Source organism: Clarias gariepinus, chromosome 8 (assembly GCF_024256425.1).
Source record: "Clarias gariepinus isolate MV-2021 ecotype Netherlands chromosome 8, CGAR_prim_01v2, whole genome shotgun sequence".
Taxonomy (NCBI): Eukaryota; Metazoa; Chordata; class Actinopteri; order Siluriformes; family Clariidae; genus Clarias; species Clarias gariepinus.
The window spans coordinates 30,853,736-30,879,012 of record NC_071107.1 but is presented as its reverse complement, the minus strand read 5'-3'; the positions used below and the strand labels follow the sequence as shown (position 1 = coordinate 30,879,012).

At 37.6% G+C, this 25,277-nt stretch overlaps 1 protein-coding gene across 2 annotated transcripts in view; it reads right to left on the bottom strand.

Annotated features, from left to right (window-relative positions):
• Window positions 1-25,277, bottom strand: part of LOC128528790 (CUB and sushi domain-containing protein 1-like) — a 401,372-nt gene that overhangs the window by 39,149 nt on the left and 336,946 nt on the right. For both annotated transcript variants that reach the window (XM_053501914.1, XM_053501915.1), the window contains exons 37-48: window positions 22,032-22,136; window positions 18,185-18,303; window positions 17,836-17,905; window positions 17,592-17,708; window positions 12,563-12,772; window positions 11,570-11,758; window positions 10,657-10,834; window positions 9,269-9,414; window positions 7,885-7,965; window positions 5,500-5,613; window positions 4,801-4,989; window positions 2,883-3,029 (exon numbers count right to left, since the gene is read on the bottom strand). In XM_053501914.1, the coding sequence (XP_053357889.1) occupies window positions 2,883-3,029; window positions 4,801-4,989; window positions 5,500-5,613; window positions 7,885-7,965; window positions 9,269-9,414; window positions 10,657-10,834; window positions 11,570-11,758; window positions 12,563-12,772; window positions 17,592-17,708; window positions 17,836-17,905; window positions 18,185-18,303; window positions 22,032-22,136 (1,665 nt within the window). The remainder of the gene's footprint in view (window positions 1-2,882; window positions 3,030-4,800; window positions 4,990-5,499; window positions 5,614-7,884; window positions 7,966-9,268; window positions 9,415-10,656; window positions 10,835-11,569; window positions 11,759-12,562; window positions 12,773-17,591; window positions 17,709-17,835; window positions 17,906-18,184; window positions 18,304-22,031; window positions 22,137-25,277) is intronic.

Genomic DNA, 25,277 nt, shown 5'->3' with positions numbered 1-25,277 from the left:
CTGTCTAGGCCCTGAGGCAGCAAAGCAGCCCCAAACCATGAACCTTCGTCATGTTTTACAGTAGGGATGAGGTTTTGATGTCGGTTTGTGGTCCCTTTTTTTCTCCACACAAAGTGTTATGTGTTTTTTCCAAACAACTCAATTTTGGTTTCATCTGTCCACAGAATATTTTGCCAGTAGTGCTGTGGAACATCCAGGTGCTGTTTTGCAAACTTCAAACGTGCTGCAATATTTTTTTTTGGACAGCAATGGCTTCCTCCGTGGTGTCCTCCCATGTACTCCATTCTTGTTTAATGTTTTCCTTATTGTGGATGTGTCAACAAAATGTTAAAATGTGCCAGAGATTTCTGTAAGTCTTTAGCTGACACTGTAGGATTCTTCTTTACCTCATTAACATTTACAAGATGACCATGCCTAGGGAGAGTAGCAACAGTGCTGAACTTTCCCCATTTGTGGACAGTCTGTCCTACCATGGACACATGAACATCAAGGCTTTTGGAGATACTTTTGTAACTCTTTCCAGCTTCATGAAAGTCAACAATTTGTGATCGTAGGTCTTCTGAGAGCTCTTTTCTGCGAGGCATGGTTCACATCAGGCAGTGCTTCTTGAAACCAGTAAACCCAAAACTTGTGTGTGCTTTTAAAGGGCAGGACAGCTTTCAGCAACACATCCAATATCATCACACTGATTAGACTCAAGGTTGGCTCACTCCTGGCTCCAGTTAGCTCTTGGAGAAGTCTTTAGGCCTTAGGGGTTTACATATTATTTCCCACTCTGCACTGTGAATGTTTACATGTTATGTTCAATAAAACCATGAAAACATATAATGTTTGTGTAGTATTATTTTAAGCAGACTGTGTTTTTCTATTGTTGTGACTTAGATGAAGTTCAGAGCACATTTTATAACCAATTCATGCAAAACTCCATGTAATCCCAAAGGGTTCACATACTTTTTTTGCAATTGTATAATATATAAGTTATAGATAGTGCATTATGAGATCTTTGCAGGATAAATAAGCAGAATTAATGTCTAAAAATTGTATGACTGGGGTTTATTATTCTGAAAATAACATACCACAGACCAAAACCATGTTACCTCGCTACATGCTAGTTTATAAATCATCTTAGAAGACATACTTCTGTAACTCATACTAAATATTTATAGTATGTGGTTAGGTGAAAATGTGCTTGGTCTAACCTAAGAGTTTCACAGCACACAACTAAAAGTTTTGTTGAAACTCACTGTGTAAAATTATTTTCCTCAAGAAACGTCAAGCTAATTTTACTATGAACAAATAAAGTCAAACACAATATCATAACACAATATCATATTAATTGAGCTGATGCCTTTTAACCCGTCTTGGCAGAAAGTGACTAAACTTCATACAAAAAAAATCCCATGTAGCATGGCCTTCTAATTTACTTTGATAAAAAAAAAAAATGCAATGAAGTGCTTTAAAATGAAAAGAAAATCCCTGACAGAATGAGCCAAGCCTCTGCTCCCACCAGAGTTTTGTAAAGATAAAGTGAGATAGACAGGCATTATAGCCTGCTGTTCAATACTCAAAGTGTAGCCGCAAGCAGTTTTAGGGGCCTTCCCGTATTATAATTTATTGGGGCTGCTGAACTGAAAAAAGTAACTGCTTTCTGCACTGAAATTACAGGTGTTGCTCACCTCCCATTCCTGCACCCTCATGAGACCCCATTGTCTTCATATGAGGGCACCATATTTTCTCCCAACAATTCTCCCTGGCCAACAAAGGTGCAAACTCTTAACATTTCATCGGACTGCCTTTAGCCTTGATTAGGGTGCACAACTGTACTGATGATGGGAAAATCAAATCACACTTCATCACATTGCAAAGACTTGCAGTGGGGTTATGGTGAGGACTGCTTCCAAAACCGCTTTTTTCACAGTTTAAGCCTGATGAATCTCGCCATTATCATCCTGACATATGCCCACTGCATCAAGAAAAGAAAAATTCTATTGCTCATATAACCTGGTTATTCAGTAAATTTTGGTGATCAGATCACAACACAGATCATCTCTCTGGAAGAGGGCACTCTAGACTCGTCAAACCACATGAACACATGTTCTCCAACTGCAACTTCTGTTCACCAAACAGCAACTCATTTTGGTCAGGCACTGTTTATATAGTGTGTGTGTATACTTCTGTAAGATCCTCATATAAGGACTTGGGCATAACCTTAAACTTCATTCTGTTTAAAGCCATTAATAAACAGAAATGGGGAAAAATTACAAGGCACGCAACATTAACGTTTGTGTCTCAGAAGGTTAAAGTAGGACTTGGGATTTTGGAACAAAATAAAAATAATATTGCTTGGAATGGCAAAGGTGAAAAAAAGAAAGCATAAAAAAAGACTTTTTGTATGAAAAGGGAATTAATCACTGCCACTAGTCACTGCACATTATATATCAAGTTTGGCCATTGGTCAAAACGTCAGTTTGAGGCATGAGGCGCAGAAACTATTCAGCGAAAATCATTACAGCATCTTTGACCTCTATTATGTCAGACTCAATCAGTGGCACCCTGAAGGTACAAAACATCTGTTCCGACTCTAATGAGGTACTTCTATTACTTCTAACAGGAAAAAAAAACTGACTTTTTTGCCTTTCCTGACTCAAAACTACATCCTGGAAAACAGTATTGGAGGACTTGATAAGTAATCCAACCTGGCACTAAAGGCTGAAAAACAAACAGAAGATACTGTCCAGTGTTGTCATTTTACATTTCAGTAGCACTGACAACCAGCAGACTGCTTTGAAATAAACAAGACCTCAGAATGATGATGAAACTGCATGACATCTTAAAATCTGAAAAGGTACATTGTAGGGTCTACATGAACGATGTGTACAAACCTGTGTAGCGTATTTTAAACCCCCTCTTGTTGGTAGCATGATCAGTTGACCATCTGAGGTAAAGCTGGTTGGTTTTGCTTGTAAAGTTCAATTGCGTTGAGTGGTTTCCACTAAGTGCCACCAGCAGTGGGCTTTGTCCAGATGGTCCTGGAAAGAAAAGAAGACCTGAGTTACTCATGCCCGTGCCACTACAAAACGAAACTTGAAAATAAGCAATATACCTATACTTTTATATGGATTTATAATATCCATAATAATATAGAATATTATTGTTCTAAATCATTATGTAATGAATTGATAGGCATATTACATTGACACTCGGTTTACTTCCTTTTGATATACACAGATCAGCCATAGCATTATGACCACCTGTGATATTGAGACGGTTCCCCTGTTACTACCAAAACAAGCCTGACTTTAAGGTCTTTAAGGGTCTTTAAGATGGGATCTCTATGGATCTGACTATTTTTTCCAGCACATCTCAGATATATCTAATTGGATTGATCTGGAGAATTTGGAGGCCAAGTTAACACCTTAAACTCATTGTCATACTCAAACCTTAAACATTTTTTTCAGTGTGTCGGCACATTATGCCGCATTATCCTTTTCATGTAGGGGTGTACTTGGCCAGTAACAGTGTTTAGGTAGGCGGTACTGTACATAGTTAAATCTGATGGTTTCCCAACTGAACATTGCCCAGAACATCACACTGCCTCATCTGGCTTGCCTTCCTACAGTACAGTGCATCCTGGTGAAACTTCTATCCCGGCTAAGCTATGCACACACATCTGGCCGTCCACATGATGTAAAAGAGATCACGATTCATCAGACAAGGCCACATTCTTCCACTGCTCTATGGTTTAGTTCTGATGCTTACAGGCCTATGGAAGGCGCCTTTGGCGGTGGACATGTGTCACACCTGCCCTGCCTGTGGCTACGCAGCCCCATACGCAACAAAATGTGATGAACTTTGTGTCCTGACACCTTTTTATGGAAACCAGCATTAAAATTTTCAGCGATCTGATCTACAGTTGATCTTTTATTCTTCACTACCCTCTCACTGGTTCACCAGTTTTCCTTTCTTTGAGCACTTTTGGTAGGTCCTGACCACTACATCCCAGGAACATCCCACAAGAATTGCCCTCAACCAGTCATGTAACCATCACAATTTGGCTTACAACTGGCTGCATAATATATCCCACCTCGTGTGCCAGTGGAACGAGATAATCTATGCAAATTAACTGCCATTAATCAGAATGTTAGGACTGATAATGTAAATATAATACACAATGAGTCTTCTTTAATCACACACTAGGCAAAACTAATATTTCCTGTTCAACCCCTTTAATAAGCATATTAAGTGTTTAAAAATACAAAATATGAATACAGGTGTACATCAAAATTCCTTACCCTTCAATATGTTTTTATTACACCTAGGTTACTATAATTGGGAAGGACAAACCAAAATTAAACAGAAAATTCAATAACTGGCTCTGCTCTGATGAAAACAGAATCTCTAGAAGTGCTTTATTAAATGCATACTTGGAAAGTAAGCATATTGAGTTATAAATAAAAGACTAAGAAAGTACCAGTATTACATGTAATACATAGGCACAATTGCCTAATTAAAGTCACAAAAAGATTACCTATTTCTGATTAAATTAAATTTAGAGTGGTTTACTGAACTAAAGTAAGTTCTCCTCTTCCCAGACATAAAAATAAAAATTGTTGTCAAATCACTGGTGCGAATTGAACAACACACATTTCAGATCGTGCAGTTGTACAAACTCAATGCACTTCAGGGTGGAAGCGTCATTCCAGTTTACCCATCACACCTCATTTGAGCGCATAATTTCCTCCTAACCGCATGGACTGTTGTGTGTTATTTCTTACATGATGTACAGTAATATGCTCTTACCATCAAAGATTTCCAGCTCATCAAACTGCTTTTCACTCTGAAACAACTCCACAAAAATGGAAATGGTATAGGTGGGCAACACTTTGATGATCCAGGAGCAGGTCTGCGAGTTGGGGTAATTTTTTGGGAAGCCGGGACTCAGGATTACCCCAGAGGACTTGGACAACTCCTCATTAGCAGGACACTGAGCTATGGAGACATACAAAGCAGAATATTCCATAGGTTTCAGTAAATTTTGTATTGATGTTCTAACCCATATTGTCTAACCTGTCAAGATGTTTTAATTCTGCCTTTTGATTCATTTTACTACTACTACTACTACTACTAATAATAATAATAATAAATGAATAAATGCTTTTGTAATTCAACATTGCACCATCACAAATCCATCTTTACTTCAATCATTCGCTAGATCTTAAGCAAGGTCGTCTTCAATTCTGCTCAATCCTTTTATCAGTCTCCTTCCTTGTCTCTTGTATGATATCGTCCATCTGCGAACCCTGAGTGTGAAGCTGTTTACAAGAATTTTGGCCATTTGACAACAAAGCACTAAGGATCTCTGACCTTTCTTCCTCCCATCTTTTGTGTTTCCTTTTTTTTTTTTTTTTTTAGCAGTGCTGGCTATAATGTAATAATCTCAGCAGGGATTTTTGTTAGATGCAATTTCAAACCCTGACTGTGTAATTGATTACCATTTACCTTCACACACTGGGGGAGGGCCTTCAAACTGCAGGTGGGAGTTAAGCTTGCAGGTGAGCTCATCGTTGCCGACCAAAGTGAACCCAGGAAAACAGCGATATCTTACAATATCACCTGAAATGTTACAGTGTCAACCGTTTTACATTCCTTTCATAATCATGTACAAAAAGTCAAATTCTTAACATCAGCATAGATAATTAATTGACAGTTTTTTCTTCTATAGCTAATTTTGTATAATGTATAATTTTGTCAAATGCAGTATAAAAGTCACCCCTTATTTCTACATATTTTGCCTCCTAAGAGTCAACAGTTCTAACATTGTCTTGAGTAATAATTCTCCAGGCTCTTATTTTTTAGTCCAGTCCCTGTACCTGAGCAGTTTCAGAGGAATGTTTTTATTTTTATTTTTTTGGTAAGCCCCACTGTGACCTATGAACCATTTAGGCATAAAAACATCAAGCATACAGTAAGGCATGAACGAGTGAGAAACAGCTGCAGATGATGACGGATAAAAACAGGCCAATGATTAGTAATTACTGGTGATGCTGAATGCTGACTGGTAGAAACAGGCGAGAGGGGAAATAAGGTTGCTGCTAAGGTTGTTACATAAACAATTTTTAAACTGTACCTAGTAAATAATGGCAGTTAGCAGCCTGAAGCAGTAAAACTAAAACTTTCTGCAGTATTGTATGTCATTCATTTTACATAATTTTTTTCTCATCATAACTGAAGTGATTTTATGAAGATAAACAAGTATTAAGAGATTATTAAAATGAACATTACTATTTAAATGGTTCTGAAACATTTAAGATGTAGGTACAATGGGGCAAAAAAGTATTTAGTCAGCCACCAATTATGCAAGGACTTTCAACTCCCTCCAAAGATTTATGGGGTTGAGATGTGGGGACTGGCTAGGCCACTCCAGGACCTTGAAATGCTTCTTATGAAGCCACTCCTTCATTGCACAGGCGCTGTGTTTAGGATTATTGTCATGCTGAAAGACCCAGCCACATTTCATCTTCAATGCTCTTGTTGATAGTCGGAGGTTTTCACTCAAAATCTCACGATACAAAATCTCCCCATTCATTCTTTCCTTTACACAGATCAGTCGTCCTGGTCCCTTTGCATAAAAACAGCCCTAAAGCATGATGTTTCCACCCCCATGCTTCACAATAGGTATGGTGTTCTTTGGATGCAACTCACCATTCTTTCTCCTCCAAACACGAAGTTCTATTTTGGTTACATCTGACATTCTCCCAGTCCTCTTTTGGATCATTAAAATGCTCTCTAGCAAACTTCAGACAGGCCTGGACATGTACTGGCTTAAGCAGGGGGACACGTCTGGCCCTGCTGGATTTGAGTCCCTGGCGATGCAGTGTGTTACTGATGGTAGCCTTTGTTACTTTGGTCCCAGCTCTCTGCAGGTCATTTACTAGGTCCCCCCGTGTGGTTCTGGGATTTTTGCTCACAGTTCTTTTTGACCCCACGGGGTGAGATCTTGCGTGGAGCCCCAGATCGAGGGAGATTATCAGTGGTCTTGTATGTCTTCCATTTTTTTAATCATTGCTCCGACAGTTGATTTCTTCACACCAAGCTGCTTACTTATTGCAGATTAAGTCTTCCCAGGCTGGTGCAGGTCTACAGTTTTGTTTCTGGTGTCCTTTGACAGCTCTTTGGTCTTGGCCATAGTGGAGTTTGGAGTGACTGTTTGAGCTTGTGGACAGGTGTCTTTTATACAGATAACGCGTTCAAACAGATGCCATTAATACACGTAATGAGAGGAGGACAGAGGAGCCTCTTAAAGAAGAAATTACAGGTCTGTGGGAGCCAGAAATCTTGCTTGTTTGTAGATTTAGGTGACCAAATACTTATTTTACTGAGGAATTTACCAATCAATTCATTATAAATCCTACAATATGATTTTCTGAATTTTTTCTTCTTATTTTTCCTCTCATAGTTGAGGTATACCTACAGTATGACAATTACAGGCCTCTCTCACCTTTTTAGGTGGGAGAACTTGCACAACTGGTGGCTGACTAAATACTTTTTTTACCCCACTGTAAGCAGGATATTTTGATGAAATTCAATCATTAATTTTGAAGAACAAGCTCAGGCTGAAAATATGACAGGTTGATTTTTCAATCGCACCGTTAAAAAATGGAAACAGAACATAAAGTTGCTATCCTGTGATGTGGAAACCATCCGTTGAGTTACAACAAGAAGGTTTATTCACAGACATGTGCCACGTATTTAATAATATCCTGACAGAATATTTCCTGGAAATATTAGAGCTGTCATTTCTTTATCTACCCACCTTCCATTTTTTGAAAACACTAAAGTGAGCGAATCATCTAAATATAGATTCAATTGTGTAGTGTCACATACCTATTTCATAATCTCTGTCTTCAAATAATATTTCTGCCTCCTCTACAGCAGGAGGAGGGGAGCATTTCTTCAGAGGATAAGCTAAAAAAAAAAAAAAAAAGAAATATTATGAAGAGATTTGTCACATTTTTATAACATTAATTAAAGCTACTTCAGCAAAACAAAAAATGACAGGATATACTGCATGTATCTGAAATTGTTCTATATACTGTATACCAGAGCAGGATTTTAGTGTGCTGTTATTGCACATAGTGCTTTTTTTTTTTTTTATTAATCATATCTCATGATTTATTTTAACTTTACTTCACATTGTCTTTCCTTAATTGTATAAAACTCTAGTCTAAAGTTGCTCAATACAATGCGTTCACACTCACTCACAGAAATCCATATAAAATGTTTTTTATTTCTTTAATATCTCTGTGTATCTGCTTATTACTAGCCCTTTTTGATTACAATTGGGTTATGGAGGCTGTCCCTATGACCGAGCTGTTACTTTAAAAACCATAGAGTTCATGTATATGAACCTTTTGTTTAATTACAGCTGGAGCTGTGGAACACCCTGCAGTTATAGAACATTTAACACACACACTTTCTGATCTGAGAACTCAGCAACACTATGGGATAAATGTACAGTGGCAGCTAAAAGTATTGCAACGAAAGTGGAATTTAATGACATCCTTAATTTTTGTATGTAATGACAAGATAATAAGAACTTTAAGTTAATTTTATATAACTTTTCTAGCCTAAATTCCTTTATTCTTCAAAACCTGCTAGATACGGCTGAGTATAAAGTAAAAAAGATGTCTGCAGTATTCCGAAGTCACTCAATCAATACATGCCGCTTGATTGCTTCTTGAAGATCATGTACAGAAGACGGTTTCTTAACAACTACAGCATTCTTTACCATTATCCAGCAGTTTTTCTACTGAATTTAGGTCTGGACATTACCGAGGCCATGGCTCTAGTTATTCACTAGTTTTACAGATAATAGCACAACTCTTTAGCCAAAAGGGCTAGAACTAATTAGTGGCATCACCCATTTCCAGAACTATAATACATGGCATATTAACCTTTTAAATACTTTTAGCCACCACTGTATGTAATGTTTGTATGTAATGTATAAAAAAAAAAAAAAAATTAAGAACATCAAGCTCTTTTTTTTTTTTTTTTGCTTTCTTTTACACATGCTTACATTCTGAAACACGTACCAAAACAGGTAGTGCCTTTTTGGGACAAAAATGCTCATGTCATCAGAACCAGTGGCTGCTTTATTGAATATCAGGCACCAGGATAAATCTCATATTTTAGCCACTCTACCAGCAGACTTTGCATGATATGCATTGATTCACAAGCGAAATATTTTTCCCATAGAACAGAAACTAACCATGGAAATTGAGGACAAAGAATCCGCTGGTGGAGAAGTCACTGTGAAACTTGATAAGAACCTGATTGAAAGAACTGTAAGCTGACTCCAGGGCTGTATTGCCGCTGAAGATTCCAAGCTGCGGGTTGCTTTGCTCTGGTCCGTCCCTACGAGAAAGCGAGTGAGAACACATTGGAAATACATTACTCCCAATTCTTGCATTAAATAGTTTAATAACGCCTTGCTTTTTTTTCCCCCTGACTGGTTGGAGAAAATTGATTTGCTTTCAAATCTATGGCTGGATTTTGTGCTGACTTTCATGTGAAGCCATTTCATTACAGGCCATGTTGAATGAAAACCAGGAAAAATGATGACTTAACAGAGTAGCCCACTTTTTTAATGGCCTTTGAAGATTAATGCCTAACGTAACTAAGAAAGGGCCTAAGATAGGCTGCACTTTCTTCAATGCTACACATCTTTTTGATCCATTAAAACGGAGGTGTCAAATAGAATGAAATAAAAATGGCTTGTATCATATAACTATATGGTTAAATCTCATAATGAACACATCTCATAAAATGCCAGACAAACCATGCATAAGGACAGAAATGCTTTTTCATACAGTAGGATAAAGGTGATCCATCAGAAGAACAACAGCACGTCCCTCTCAAGGAACTCAAACTATTGTAGCAAAATCTAAGCAATTTTTTTTTCTTTTCATTTCTCACCTCTGTGTACCTTTACACATATTGACACTTAAATAACAAAGATTACTGAATTACTATTTTACTGAATTATTTATATTATATTACTGAATTACTTTTTGCTGAATTATTCTAAAGACGGTTTTTGTAGAATTTTAATCCACACCGAAAATATTTGAAAAAGTGATTATTTTGAAATGTTTAACATATCACACACAGATCAGCTGATTATACAGTATAAATGTCAGAAAATGTTTAAGGCAACAAGTGTGCTTTAATAACAGTAACAAAAGATCAACTTTAAAGAATAAAATAAACAGGATTAACTAAGGTACTGTAGACCAGGTTTTATAAAGGTAATGTGTCATTCATGGCATATTATTTAAATTATTTCAGTTGAGACTGTCAAAAGGTTCCTGGTAATAAGGAAAGATTGCCAGACTGATCTGAAACATGCAAAACATTGCTAAATATGGCAAATCATTTTGTCATTTTGTGCACACGGAGTCAGGCTTAGTCTCAGTTGCCCATGTGAGTAACAACAAAATTCATCGGCATTGTCATTGCATTTGATCAACATTGTCAACTAGTTGTCACAGTCCTAGATCTCACACTAATTCCATTTGCACGTCTTTATCTTCCCCTTACCACTGGTCTCTTCATGTTTCTATGTTCTTATCTGTGTGATCAGTGTTGAGAGCTTACCACACTGCAATGTAGTCGGTCACAGGCTCAGTCTGGAGCAGCGTGAAGTTGATGTACACGCCATGGCCGTGCGGCACAGTGATGAGCCATAAGCAGTCCTGTGAATCCGGATACTCATTGGGGTACCCGGGTGAAAAAATCGTACCATTCAGAGCTGTCACGTTGTAGCCACAGGGTGCTGTGAACAAAAACATACACAGTTCAGAAACAAGGCGCTATGATAATTCATCTTTCCCAAGAAAGATATTCATGGCAGATGATCAGCAGTGGGGAAGTGCGACATCATCATACTAATGACAGCACCGTCAGGCAGGGGACCATGGCCTTCTGTTCGGATTATTAGAGGATTGGAGAAAAGGGAGAGGGGGGTTCCACAAAGTGGAAGATGGGAGGGAAGGGGGAGAAAAAAACATGGTGTAAACTGTGCAACAGAGGAGGAAAAGCAATGGTGTCTAGTGCTCCGAGACAGACAGAAGGAATAGGAAATGTGCACTGCTGTTGATTGATTATGGGCTAGACGGCTTTCACACTGCACTACTCTGATTGATCATCAAGGCTGCAATTTAAAGCGGGTCCCTGTAGCCGTGGTCTCCACTGGATCAGTCTTCAAGGTGCTTAATTTAAAAGGCAGCTTTGGGGAAAAAAGTAGTCCTTGTTATGCTGTACCAGTATAACACAAAGCAGCAACACTTCAGTTAAAGAGCATCATTAAAAGGCCTTTGGGGATGTAGAATGGTTAGAGAAAATCTGCAAAATTATTCTACTGCAAACTTGCAGCAAATATAAACCTGTACTTGCCTCTGAATATCTTCAGAGATCACATTATGTAAGGATACCCTGTCTGAAAAAAGGAATTTAGCCCAGAAAAGGCACTGATGAACATTTTGTCAGTCTTGCAATGTTTGCCACTTACCTTCACATCGTGGAAATGGGTGGTTCCATTTACGGTTGGTTCCATGCTGGCATGTTAACACCGAATAACCAACTAGAACATATCCTGGATAACATTCAAACGTTATGGATTGCCCTGCACTGAAGTCACTGTGGATTATGTATCCATTAGGAAATGGATATGGATCTTGACAATTTTGTAATTGATAGGCTGAAAAACAACAACAACAACAGAAAAGTCTATTAATCATTTTCTTAGGGATATATGGTACAGTAATGTGGTAGTATGGTTACAAAACAATCAGCAAAATTGGGCATTCATGTTCATACTTTTACATTCAGTTTTTTTTTTTTTTATCATCTATTATAAATGATCATCTATTCCGTGCACTTCAGTGAGTTTCTACGATATCAAAAAACTCATAATATATTTCTTCTCCAGGCAAACAGACACTTGGGGCTTACAAATCATTCATCATCAACTCAGACGATTTCAACTCTTGAACCTCGGCTTGGTGAAAAAAGAGACGGAAATATGAGAAGAGGCATGGAAGCTATCTGACCTACAAGTGGGCGAAGAGGACAACGGTGGGTTATTTTTATCAAGCTTTTTAGCAAGCCAGAATCAGAAACACAATGATCATGTGATCCACTTATTGATTTGTTTTTTTTTTCTGTAACTAAATAAATCTTCCTCCCACCAAACAGTCCAATAAACACTGTCAGTGCTTCTCATGATGGAGCAGACAGATGCTGTGAGACGCTGTCATTCTCTAGAAGGCACACAAGCTTCATGGAGGCAAAAACAATTTATCCAATCAGCCATGAGAAACTTTGTGCAGAAAAGGGGGAACTTAGTAACTAATCCACCATGAGTGGCTTCTGCACACGAGAGGAAGAAAATCCCCCCCGTTTTTTCACCTGCCAATCACCACCAACAAGTCGGCTTTCCCCCATCATATAACAGCAGCCAAACCTTACAGTCAGCAATGGAAAGTCTGATAATACTGCTTACCCTGGTATGTGAGCCTGAATCCCTGGCGATTCTGTGAGTGGTCGCTGTAGAAGTGGATGACTGTCTCATGAGTCGTGCTTAGGAGAGGAGCCGGGAGTTCACTGCCGCTGTACTGGCCGATCAGTGTGCTGCTGTGCTGAGGTCCATTACGCACCTCGAGAAAGTCGTGGTTATCTTCAGTTGTGAAGTTCAGGAATTGGATGTGTGCTCCTGCAGGATGTGGAATCAAGCTGATTAAAGCACTATACAAATGGCCAAATGCCCGGTCAGAAAGCTTCCTGTGGTTAAAAACACCGCAGCCAGCATGCTAAACTGGGACAAGTTCCAACTGCCTTGCCTCTACATTAGCACCTGCAGGAAAATCCAGACAATCTGCTTCGCTCATTATTCACCTCCTTATTAAGGATAAAGATGGGTAAATCAAGAGGACACGGGAAACCTGGACAACACTAGAATAGTTACTACAGTAAGATTTACTTTAAATACACCACAATAACAACATCCAAATTCACCTGCAAAACTATTTTTTAATCATTTTCATAATAATTGCATGTACTGTAGGAATTGGAAATAGATTTGGTCATGTATCATTATTCTTTTGTGTGGCAATTCATTTATCGGCATACTGACTCCAAAATCTTATTTGCGTTTAAGGTGTTAAAACGTTGCAGGTCCCCTATGATCCAACAGGTGGTGTGCTCTACTATCAACTCTTAACAATGCGCTCACCTATTCACACATTGGCAAGCAGGACAGCATCATGTGGTAGAGCAAATTATTTGCTAAACTCTGTAAATCGTAATAAATCAGGGGTTAATAAAATCATAATATTTACAGGATCGCAATCAAATCACCTTGATGTTGTGATGATTTCATATTAGGTGGTTCCTGGTTATTTCTAATCAGTATTATGTCCTGTAAATGACATCATCGTAACTAGTGGATATTTCCTTTAGACAATGTCCACATCAAACATTAGAATGCTTTGGTGATGTGTAAGGTCAGAGAAGGATGTCAAATAATCGCTTTTTACAACCACAAAAAAACAGAAACAGCACAACCCCATCAGCTTCCCCTCCTATTGCGGTTTGCGTGCACACGATATGCTAGCTTAGAAACTTCATAATCTTTTTGTAACCTAATCTGCTTGTAAACGTTCCGCTTTCTCTCCCTGCTCCCGTTACCAATTCTGCTATGCCCATGGTCCCATATCACGGTACACTTCATCACAGATCTGCCCTCCTCTCAAGGCCAAACCTCCATAATAGTAGTGATAGACTGCTTTTCACAGCTCCTCCGGCTCATTCCGCTTCCTAATCTAGCCACAGCATTTGAAAAAGCAGAACCTCTGTTATACTGTAGCATGTTTTCAGACTTCACTATGCTTTAGTTGAAGGACACTACGTCTGACTGAGGACCGCAGTTCACATCTCAAGCATGGAGGGCACTGTTATTATTATTCTTAGGACGCGATCCAAGTTTTGACCACAGCATGCTTAACGTTGTCTCATTTAGTCTTGCTTGGTTTTCACCAATCTATTTACCAGCCTCACAAATACTTTTTTGTTTACTTCATACTTTACGGTTAATAAAAACAAGAACAATAAAAAAATTTTGCACTTAAATATAATTGTCCGCTTCATGACATTTAACTGTTGTAAAGAATTACAGGATTTTAATAGGACATTAATGTAGCCTGACTCTGCACATACTGATGATTTTAGTTTTAATTGTGCATTTGTGGGTTTCTCTAATTCCCTTCTCTTCTGAGAGAAAGCCAGGAGAGACATTTAGGCCCCAATATATTCAAAACATTTTTGTGTAATTATGACAATAATCCTGACACAAATTTGGGCTCGTATTTAAAATTAGCCTCGTATTCGAGCCATCGATACAAATAGAATTTAAATAGCACATGTGAATGTTTAATGCATGACACATTTTGCCATTCTTATCATACAAAAAAATTTCCCTGAATTGTTTTATTTATATATTATTTTCAACCTTTATATCGTACGTGAGATTGTCACCTCAATTTAAAATTCAATAAAGTATTGTTTTCCTTTCTCTGGGTTCTCCTTAAAGGCCACCTATTATACAAACACATGGGTCTCAAGTGTGTGCACATGCTGAAAACAGAAGGAAAAGACATCACCTATCCTTTTTCCTCTTTTAAATTTGCATATTTTTCAGATTGGCTTGTTGTTCATAACATTTTCATCATTCTAATGGAGGAAAAAAACTTTTCTTTTTTAAACGCATTCTCCAGCTCAAGGCTCAGCTCCACCCAGAATTCATCAGTTTATTAGCTTCAACAGGAGGGTGTTGTGAATTAGAGAGCATTAGCCAGCTCTAACATGTCAATGCCAAAATCAAGATAAATTCATGGGCTAGTAATGATGAGAAATACTTTGTACCACATCATTAATGTGCAAACTTTAAGGCAATTTAAATTGCCAATATGTACTGAATATTTGGGATATACAATTTAAAATGCAGTCTAAACAAGAGGTAAACATGGGTACACCCTGTTAGCGGGTAGTGGCTAACCTACGCTTCTTCAGCTCTTACTCGTGGTTATTAAACTAAACACTGAGGCTGCCATTGTAAATTCTAACTCTTGCCTGAAACGGTCCGGAACATTAGCGGGCTCAGAAATGATGCATGTTTTTCAAAGCCCACTTTCTGCTTCCTGCATTTTGATTGGCTATGAAAATATACTTCTTTTACACATCAATTAGTGTTTTGGGACAATTCATTAAAAGCTACAGACACTAAAGCAGTGTGTTTGGAATTGGACAATCCGGAGATGAATTTCAACTGGAACATTAACAGATAATGTTGGAGACCGATAAGACTTGTTTAGTATAATATGTGAGCGTTAATCTCACTGGTATCAGGAGTGTGGTGGTAGTGTACAGTATGATGGATATCAAATATAAAACCAACTTTATGTCTTATAGAGTCATGTTCAAAAGTTAGTACCCCTGCTTTTAATTCTATGTGTTTTGTGTAGAAACATAATGACCTTTAGACAAACACAACCTCAGACAAACTTCTATGGGGGTACTTTTGAACATCACTGTATATCTTGTTGAATTCTGTTTGGTAACAATTAATCAACATAATTATTAATGTTTCATAACTGCAAGTAATTGTGTAGAGCAAATCACAGTTTTATACTGTATAAATATCTTGTTTTATTATATTGTTTCTACTATAACAGCAAACACACATTGTCTCAAAAAAGCTCTGACCATTTTAAACTAGCAGTGAAAATATTTTTAAGAAAAAATATGATTTACCAGCGAAAACATTGTTAGTGAAGTTTTTGAAGTTTTCTATAAAAGTGCAACTTGTGATAACAGCGCACACTTATAAAAACTTATAAATTGTACCATTTAACTTTTAACCATCAGAAGCAGCTTCTGCAAATTTAACCTGCCCTTTAGGCATAAACGCCAGATGTAGTAAATCATACAGCAGTGCAAAATTGATATTTTCTGTTTGTATCTTGTACATTAGAGAAACTGACATGAGGTGCAATTTTGCTCAATTCACTTTTTCTCCCTAATCCATGCATTATCACATTTGCACATACAGTATGTTATACAGTACAGTTCATTAAATATGGGCCTTATTAAGGCATTTTTCACCGCAACAAATAGCATCTACGCATGTAAACATATCTTGAATATATATATTGTCTAAAAAGTCAGGATCCAATCAGAACAATACAACATATAATAACTTGTGTATTTATTATTTATTAATGACAGATTGTGCTTTACATGTTCAATCTGATGACCTTTGCATTTTCTTATCTGTTGTATTATTTTTTTGTGGATTTTGCCCAATATATACAAATTGATATGTTTGCCAATCAATATATTGACACCCTGTGGTCAACTTTATATATAATTTCTCATTATATATACAAACAATAATGCAGATACGTGATTGTTAATATTTTTATAACTATTTTAAGGTTTTTTTTTGTCTAGTTCTTAATTTTTTTCTAGAAACAAGTAAAGTTATTCGCCAGCAGAAAACTTAGATTTACTCTTAGATTTGATTTCTAACAATGTCATAATTTACTATTGTAAAGAATTACAGGATTTTAATAGAACACTTATTAGATACATTTGCTTATTTTCAAGATATTTTCACATGCTTAGGCTTATTTTTTATTTTTAGCAGTGTACTTAAAATTACTTTTATCATGATTTCAGGTCAAGGAAATACATTTTCCTAAAGCGCTCGCCCTATCATCCGGGGATCGCTTTCCTCCGAGTGTGCTACTCCGCCCCTAACGGTGCGTGAGTGAGCAGTTCGAAAAGATGCGATCGGCTGACGTCACGCGGTTCGGGGGAAACACGGGATAGTCTTCGCCCTCCCGACTAAGTGGTAGTAGAAGCCTTAATGTGAGAGCCCTCTAGTGACGGGGAGGAATTGGCTACGACTAATATTGGGGAGAAAATTGGAAAAACCCCAAAAAATAATTTATGAATTAAAATGTATAACCAACAGCTGAAGCCGCTGAACTGAATGAACCTAAAAACGCTCAACCTTAAGCATCGGCATTGTTAACATAGCTCTAGAGTAAAGTGATTAGGAAGGGATCAGAAGGAAACACAAGTGTCCTATAGGAAAATGTCAGATACGACACTGGAATGACACAAACAGGTCAACAGTCAGACCGTGCAAAAGACAAGCAGAGCTAAAAAGTCTGGCTTCACTACCAAGTATGAATATTAAAAAAATGTAAAAAGGGATTATAAACGTATAAATTTTGGACCAATTATATGATCTTTTACATCCAGAACACTCCCAGGTCCGGCCTGAACTCATGAGTCTGGATCCACTCATCTTCAAGCTACTAACAAGTAAGATCTCTCTCCAGAGAATATATATCATTTACTGATCTATTGATCTGATAGATGGTTAATGTTAGGATTACATTTAGTGTTTATTTAACTTATTTATTTAAGGATTTGGTTTAGATATAGGCTTAAGTCAATTTGCTCACCATATCCGATGGGCAGGAGGATCCTCCATGTGCAGTCTAGGTTGCCAGGGTAGTTTCCAGGGAAGCCGGGGCTCAGAATCACGTTACTCATATCATTAAGTGTCGCACCACATTTGGCTAGTTTTACAAAACACACGGTAAAAAAAATAAAAAACAGTCAAAAGCAATTTGTGATATTATTTACTGTAGCTAAATGCACAAAAATATATTCATAACCTTATAACCCATAGTAGTTTGGGCATACCGATACACAGCGGAGGTGGGTAGTTCCAGCGACGCACAGTGCCTGGCATGCATGTGATATGGGAATGACCCTAAAACAAAATTAAAGATACAGTTAAGTCATTTAAACAACAAACACGAAATAATACTTTTTTCACTGCTGGAATACTTACTATGCCCTTTTGTGTGTTAAAAAATCCGGAAGTAACTGATGTATGTTAGATTTGTTACACTAACTTAATTGTATTAAGTACTTAATTGTATAGCCATGATCAGCAAGTCACGAACTGGTTAATGCAAATGTGACACAGTTTTTCCTTTTTGTACTTTGGGTTAAGATTGGGAAAACTAAAGTGTGCATTGTGCCTTACTTGCAGCACATATCCTGGCTCGCAGCTGAAGGACACCACTTCGTTCACCATGTACCGATCTCCACTCTTAATCCCATTTGCCGGCACAACTGGCTCTGGACACGCGGTCAGGCCTACAGCTAAACACAAAAAGAAATCAAAGACATCACTTTACAACTGTCCATCCAACGGTAGTAGTGCAATAGGTCTCGAAAAAGGGTCCAGGAACGAAGATTTAAGGTTGCAAATGCTCTACATTTCATTTGTCTACGCTTGTAGCCATATTAGTCACTCATACACTACCAGTCAAAAACCTGGACACACCTTCTAATTCCATGGTCTTCCCTGATTTTTATTTTTTTTCCATTGTAAAATACTGCTGAAAGCATCTAAAATATGCAATAATCTACGTTGTACAGTTTGTGCTGAGATGCATCTGCCCTGTGAAGCCTTCTGAGCGTTTGAGGCTGGTAACTCTAATGAACAACTTCTCTGCAGCAGAGGGAAGTTTTGGTCTTACTTTCTTGGGAAAGTCTTCATGAGAGCCAGCTTCGTCATGGTGCCTGATGGGTTTTGCAAACGCACTTTACAATGCTGTTCTTGAAAGAACTGTTCCAGAAAAGCTGACCTTCATGTCTTAAAATACGAAATGACTCTTGTTGTTGCTGCTTAATTTCTCAACATGTGTTATTTCGTAGTTTTGAAATCTTAAGTATTGTTCAAGAATGTAGAAAATCAATCACTAAACACTAAAAATACTGAAGAATGTTAGACTGGTATTAGATATATTGAATTTTCAATCAAATCATATGTGTGTATTTTGAATAAGTGACCGAGTTGCCTCATGCCAGGAATCATAATGCACATTACCGTCATTAATTCAGAAATGATGTTTTAGCCTGTGTTCAGATTCTCAACTGAGCCACTACTCCACCAGAGCTGATTGTTATTATTGTACTTCTATGGACCATTAAACTGGCGGAGGGCCTAATTGGGCTACATGTTGATGGAGTGTGCCATAACTCTGAGATGTATTTAGAGTTCACTGATTTACTGAGATTTTGTAGGAATGAAAAAAAAAAAGTAAGCGTAGAAGCAACCGAAAAATTCCATCACTTTTTTCTTTTGGCAGCAACCTGATAAGCATGATGGCATGCATTAAGATAAGGGAAGTGCTTAATGCTCATTTTAAGGCACCATCATTTTGTGTTACATTGCTAGCTCTAGTTGCTGTGCGACTCTCTAAATGGATGCAGGCAGAAAAGCAGACAAATTGGACCGTGTCATTGAGGGGACTGAGGATAGAAACAGACAAATGAGCAGATGTAGGGAAGTGAATTAGGTGAGGTGGTGTACATCAGCGCTGGGCAGATGAAAAGCCATGCTCTAAACACATGGACATGCATACAAACACATCCATTTTCACAAAGACAGAGGAACCCCGATGCTATCTGAATCCGACTACTGGTTCGAACTGCATCTCGGAATACAAAGTGGGGGGGATATTTGCAGCACTTTTTACAAATCATCACTGGTAATCAGGAATAGACACCCCAAGAGGAAATTATTGCTTTGTTTGTAATTATTATATTGAACAATACATTGCATAACAATTTAGAAAAGAGCATGGAACATCACCCTATCAAGAAATTCTGACAACATCCTTCATTCATTCATCATTAATAACTGATGCATTCTGTTCAGGGTCAAGAAGGGCAACACAGATAAACACCCTAGGTACAAATTAGAGTCACCAATCCACCTTCCAGGAAACCTGGAAGCCAGTCGAGACATGTAAAACCCACGCGCAGTATCCAAACTGGATTAACCTGGAAACCCTGGAGCTTTGAGGCGGCTTTAGATGTTACCTCACCAACTCCCGTCACTTGTGCGGTTATAATATTAGATCACGGTTTTACAGTTCACCATTAGCGACATGTACAGTAATTTCCCTATGTTCAGATTACCTAACGGTAATGTACATCTTAAAAATCGTCCTTGCCAGTCGTAAACATGTTTCTACAGGATTTGGGGTCTGTATCTGGTTATAAAGTAAATATGAACAAGAGTGTAATTATGCCTCTTAATTCTGCAGCTACACAAACCTCCCAAACCAATAGTATTTTTTTTTTCTGTCTCTCTCTCTCCATGATGCACCAATAAACTAATCTGTCTGGGCTTGTAAACACACAATGATCTTACACAAGTGTAGAATTGAAACCATGCTCCCCAGTTTAATGAAATGCATGAAGGTAATGAGGGGAAAAAAAAGACTTTCATTAACCATGTAATTTGTATCATAATGAATGTTTTACCAAATTGTATGAACCAAGGTGCAGTATGGGAAACAATTTATGAAATTAAACTGATTTATACAAATGATGAACTCTTACATATCACAATGTGTTGTGTAACGCCTTGACAGTGGTTGATTCAGCTCTAATTCAAATGGATTTACATTAATGCACTCATTGGAATGTTACTTTTTTTTTTTTTTTTTTTACCTTTACTGGCCACTTCAATAGGTACACCGTGCTAGTACTAAGTTGGACCCCTTTTGCCACCAGAAAGGCCTTAATTATTCATGGCATATATTCATCTAAGCGCTAGCAACTCAACTGCTATCAATTCTACTTGATTTTGAAACAACAGCATCATACAGTTACTGAAGATTTGTCAGCCACACATCCATGATGCAAATCTCTGAGTCCACCACAAACCAAAGGTGCCCTACTAGACTGAGGAGGCCATATGGGTACAGTGAACTCACAGTCATGTTCAAGAAACCAGTTTGAGATGATTTTAGCTTTGTGATATGGTGCGTTATATTGCTGGTCATAAAGGGATGGACACGGTCAGCAGCAATGTTCAGGGACACCGTGGCATTTAAAAAAATCAGTGCTCAATTGGTAAGAGCTTGAAATATGCCAAGAGTACTGTACATCCCCCACACCATTATACCACCACCAGCAGCCGGAACTGTTGAGACAAGGCAGGATGGATCCATGCTTTCATGTTGTTTACACCAAATTCTATTCGCACAATTCATTCTTCTCTGGCATCAACAAAGAATTTTCTCCCAGAGAACTGCTGCTCAGTGGAAATCTTTTTTTTTTCCAGACTATTCTCTGTAAACCCTAGAGGGTACAGTGCTTGAAAATCCCAGATGATCAGCAGTTTCGGAAAAACTCAGACCAGACCATCTGGTACCAACAGCCATGCCACATTTAAAGCGACTTAAATCACCTTTCTTCCTTATTCTTATGCTTGGTTTAAACTTTAGCAGATGGTGTTGACCGTGTCTACATGCCTAAATACATTGAGTTTGCTGCCATGTGATTGGCTGGTTAGATATTTGCGTTAACAAGCAGTTGAACAGGTGTACCTGATAAAGTGGCTAGCGAGTGTATAGTCGCAACTCATTTTAGTGAACCACCTACAAACTTAATGATGAGCCATGCTGTAATTAAACAAAGGAAAACTCTATACTTTTAGGTATACAAGAAAGTCTTCAGAGTAACATGTCTCACATAATGCATGCTGGATGTCAGTTTATTCACTTGTTTGAAAATGTTTATCCTCAATAAGAATAAAAGTGTGATAACAGGAAATATTTGATAAACTCGAAAGAGAAGAAGAACAGCTCTTAGTAGTAAGGTCTTTTATCCTAGTGGGTTTAGAGTAAATTTAAACCATATCATATAATTAATAACTTTGTCAATGAATGTTCCTTATAAGGAAAGTAAGACGGAAATTGCACGTTTGCTGTTTGAATGCACGTGTCCGGTGAATGTTTTCCTGCACATTTTTAATTTGCACTAAACCACTCCAAGGTAAGACTGGCAAGCATCACATTTTCTTTACTCACTTTTGTACTCTAGGTGAAATCCAGCAGCGACGACGCTGATATCAGTATGGAAGTGTAGGTAGAGCTGGTTAGATGTACTGTTTAACAGAGCCGGTGCTGTTGTACCTGAAACACAAAATAAAATGTGACTAACAGATGAAACATTCTCTCCTCTTCAGCACAAGGATGACTGAATTAGCTAAATGTTAAAAAGGAACATGGTTCAAGAGAGCAGGCGTAGGTAGGTCACTTCTTACCATCTTACCACATAAAGTGAGACTCATGCTTGGAGGTCATTTAAACAACAGCCAAAAAGGTAAAAAGAGACTAAGAGAAAAGAAAATGAAAGAAATATTCCGACAGGCCCTAGGAAGTGAGGTTCGTCACTGGCCTTTTAATGCCATAAAAGAACTTTCATCTGGAGTTTCAAGGGGAATCTTTTTCCATTGTGACTCCTTACATTTTTTTTTTTTTTATGATAGGACACAGCCGTTCCGTAGAGTCAGTGTGCTCATGATGTAAATTAATTGACTCCTATTAAAGAGAGCTTCAAAATTTGTTTAAAATATTGTGAAGTATATGGCAGATAAAAAAATGAATATAAAAGGAGGCTTTTGCGTGCTTGTGGCATTAACGAATAGCAATATTCATTCTGAATATAATTATATGACTTGGCAGCTTTTTAAGACAGAATTGATATATAGGTGTTGACATTATTATAGAAAATGACACTGATATTAGACTCATCTAAACATCTCGGCCCACATTCATAATTCGATTAAGCATGTGTATTTAGTACTGAAATTGCCCATGTCAGACATAACACTTACCGTAACTACAGACTTCAGTTACATACAACAACAACATCGGCATCATTTTCTTGTGAGATGAAATAGCCCACATTGTGCACGTTACATTTTGTTGTCAATTCGATTTAGGATCTTATGTCTCCATTAATTAGTCTGCATGTGTAAATATTGAAGCACAATATAAAAAAATAAAATGCGAAATAATAGGCTGCGCTGGATTATCAAGAGCTGCCATGTAACAAAGAAAAAAAAAGCCATAATGATGAATTCAATTTGCAGTGATTAATGTGATAATTACATCTGGGACTATTCATGCAACAATAATTTGGCAATGTACCAAACCACAATTTGGTTTTTATGTCAATTCTTCTCATTTATAAGTGATTCTATTCGTCTATTCCATTTAATTTCTTTTTTATTGTTTTTTACTTTATTGTCCTTTAATACATTTGAAAGCAGAAAAGGGTGAAGAACTACAATGTCCTTGTTCAGACTTCATTTATTTTCCAATTTTTTTATTCTTAAAGAGGTTTAATCCTGTTGGTTGATTCACTATAAATAATAAAAAAAAAAACTTAAATATTAAAATATTACTGTAGGAAATAGCCGGCAACCTCTGAGGCATGAACTAAAAGCAGGTAATTTGCATAATCTGAATGGGGAGCCCAGAAAATGGACTTGTTTGTAGCCCATTCCTAAATACGAATATCTTTTTCTCCTTCACTATAATATCTTTAACCACAGCATAATCTGTGAACTATTTAGTGATCAAAGAGCCTAACGTAATGGTCTAAACTATGCCTATCCTTTTGTCCAGTTCGCAGCCTGTAATGGCCTGACTCATGCATTTCAAGCCAGTTGTACGCATGTATTAGTCCTAGTGCATCACAGTGATGACTGAAGCAGGAAAAACGCTCCTTTGCGCTTGAATGACCTGACTAATAATTTCTAGATGAGGTTTGACAGGCCTGATAGAGCGCCGTCCAGTGTCTATGCATTCGGCGCATCTTCATTTCTGTGAGCGAGACAGCAATCTACTGCATTCTTAGACCTGTCAGATGAGAGCATGATGGGTCTAAATAGATTTTGCCGGATTGAATATGGTGCATTTAGGGCACTGCATTACTTCGCAGCCAGGAGCAATTGTAACGACAGAGAAATTTCTCCCAGGAAATATCTCAGTTAGTATTGCATAGAATGTGTGTGTGTGTGTGTTGTGTGTGGTCCTTCTATGTTGTTGCCGGGGATCATTCTTCCTGTTTGCACACTTTATTGACAAAAAGCAATGTACTTTATTTATACTTTAAATTATATACTGGCGCATACTAGCTAACATGCACTAATCCTTGGCACATCAGGAAATAATGAAACATATACATTCATTAATATGAATTAAGTAATATATTTCAGTAGCGTTTGAATGTTAATTGCAAACACATTTAATTAAACCTTTTTAAATGAATAGTTATTAACTGAAGAAATATCAATGTAAAAGAAATTAACAAACCAAGCCAACAAAAATCCCTATATTAAGACAAATAAGACTATTTATTTCATTAGAATGAACCATATAAAAAGAGGATGGCTGCAGTGGCTCAGGTGGTGTGTAAGTCAGGTCCATTTGCCATGGCATCTTCTTTTAAGGCTGTGCTACACTTCATTAGAGCCAGCCATAAGTGCCCAAGAAGTGGCTGAACTGATGTGTCTCAAGCTGCAATGTGCTGTACGTACACTCCCTAGTGAGGTCTGTGCTAGCAACCAGCTAGCCATCTAACATTAGTGATCATGAAAATTTTAGCTTTTTTCTAAATAGTTATCAATTTAACCAATGTATGTCTATATAGGGTGATCTAATAAAAACACACCTATAAACACATTTAAGAAAGTACAATAATATTCATTTATTGTTGATTTTTTACAAATTCAAAGTAGGATTACTTTTTCTTTACCATTACATTTAGGCATTTAGCAGGCGCTCTTATCCAGAGCGACTTACAAAAAGTGCTTTAAATAAGGGGGGCGGGGGGGGGGGGTGTGGGGGGGGGGGTTGTTAGTCCGAGTACCAAGTACTGCAGAAACATGCTCTTCTTTGGTTTCTTCTAGTTGCAGGTTGGCCATTGCATCTTAGAAGCTTTATTTAAATGTAGCATAATGTTCATAAATCATGATAATAATTAACCGATTTAGCCAGATATAAACATCTATTCAAATAAGACACAATTGGCTGTTAATGTATGCATTTCGTTTATTTCCTGATGCACCAATCTTAAGTGCATGTATAAATTCACTATTATAAACATTACTTACTTAAAATATGCCTATACTGCTCACATAAAGGCTTTCTCTACAATGCATATGAATGTTTAATGCACTACTTGTTTCTCAATAGATCAGCTTCAGGGCAGTGTGCAATGGCTTCCTGTCACATGCCTGCTGTGATGGCAGAACTAGAAGGATT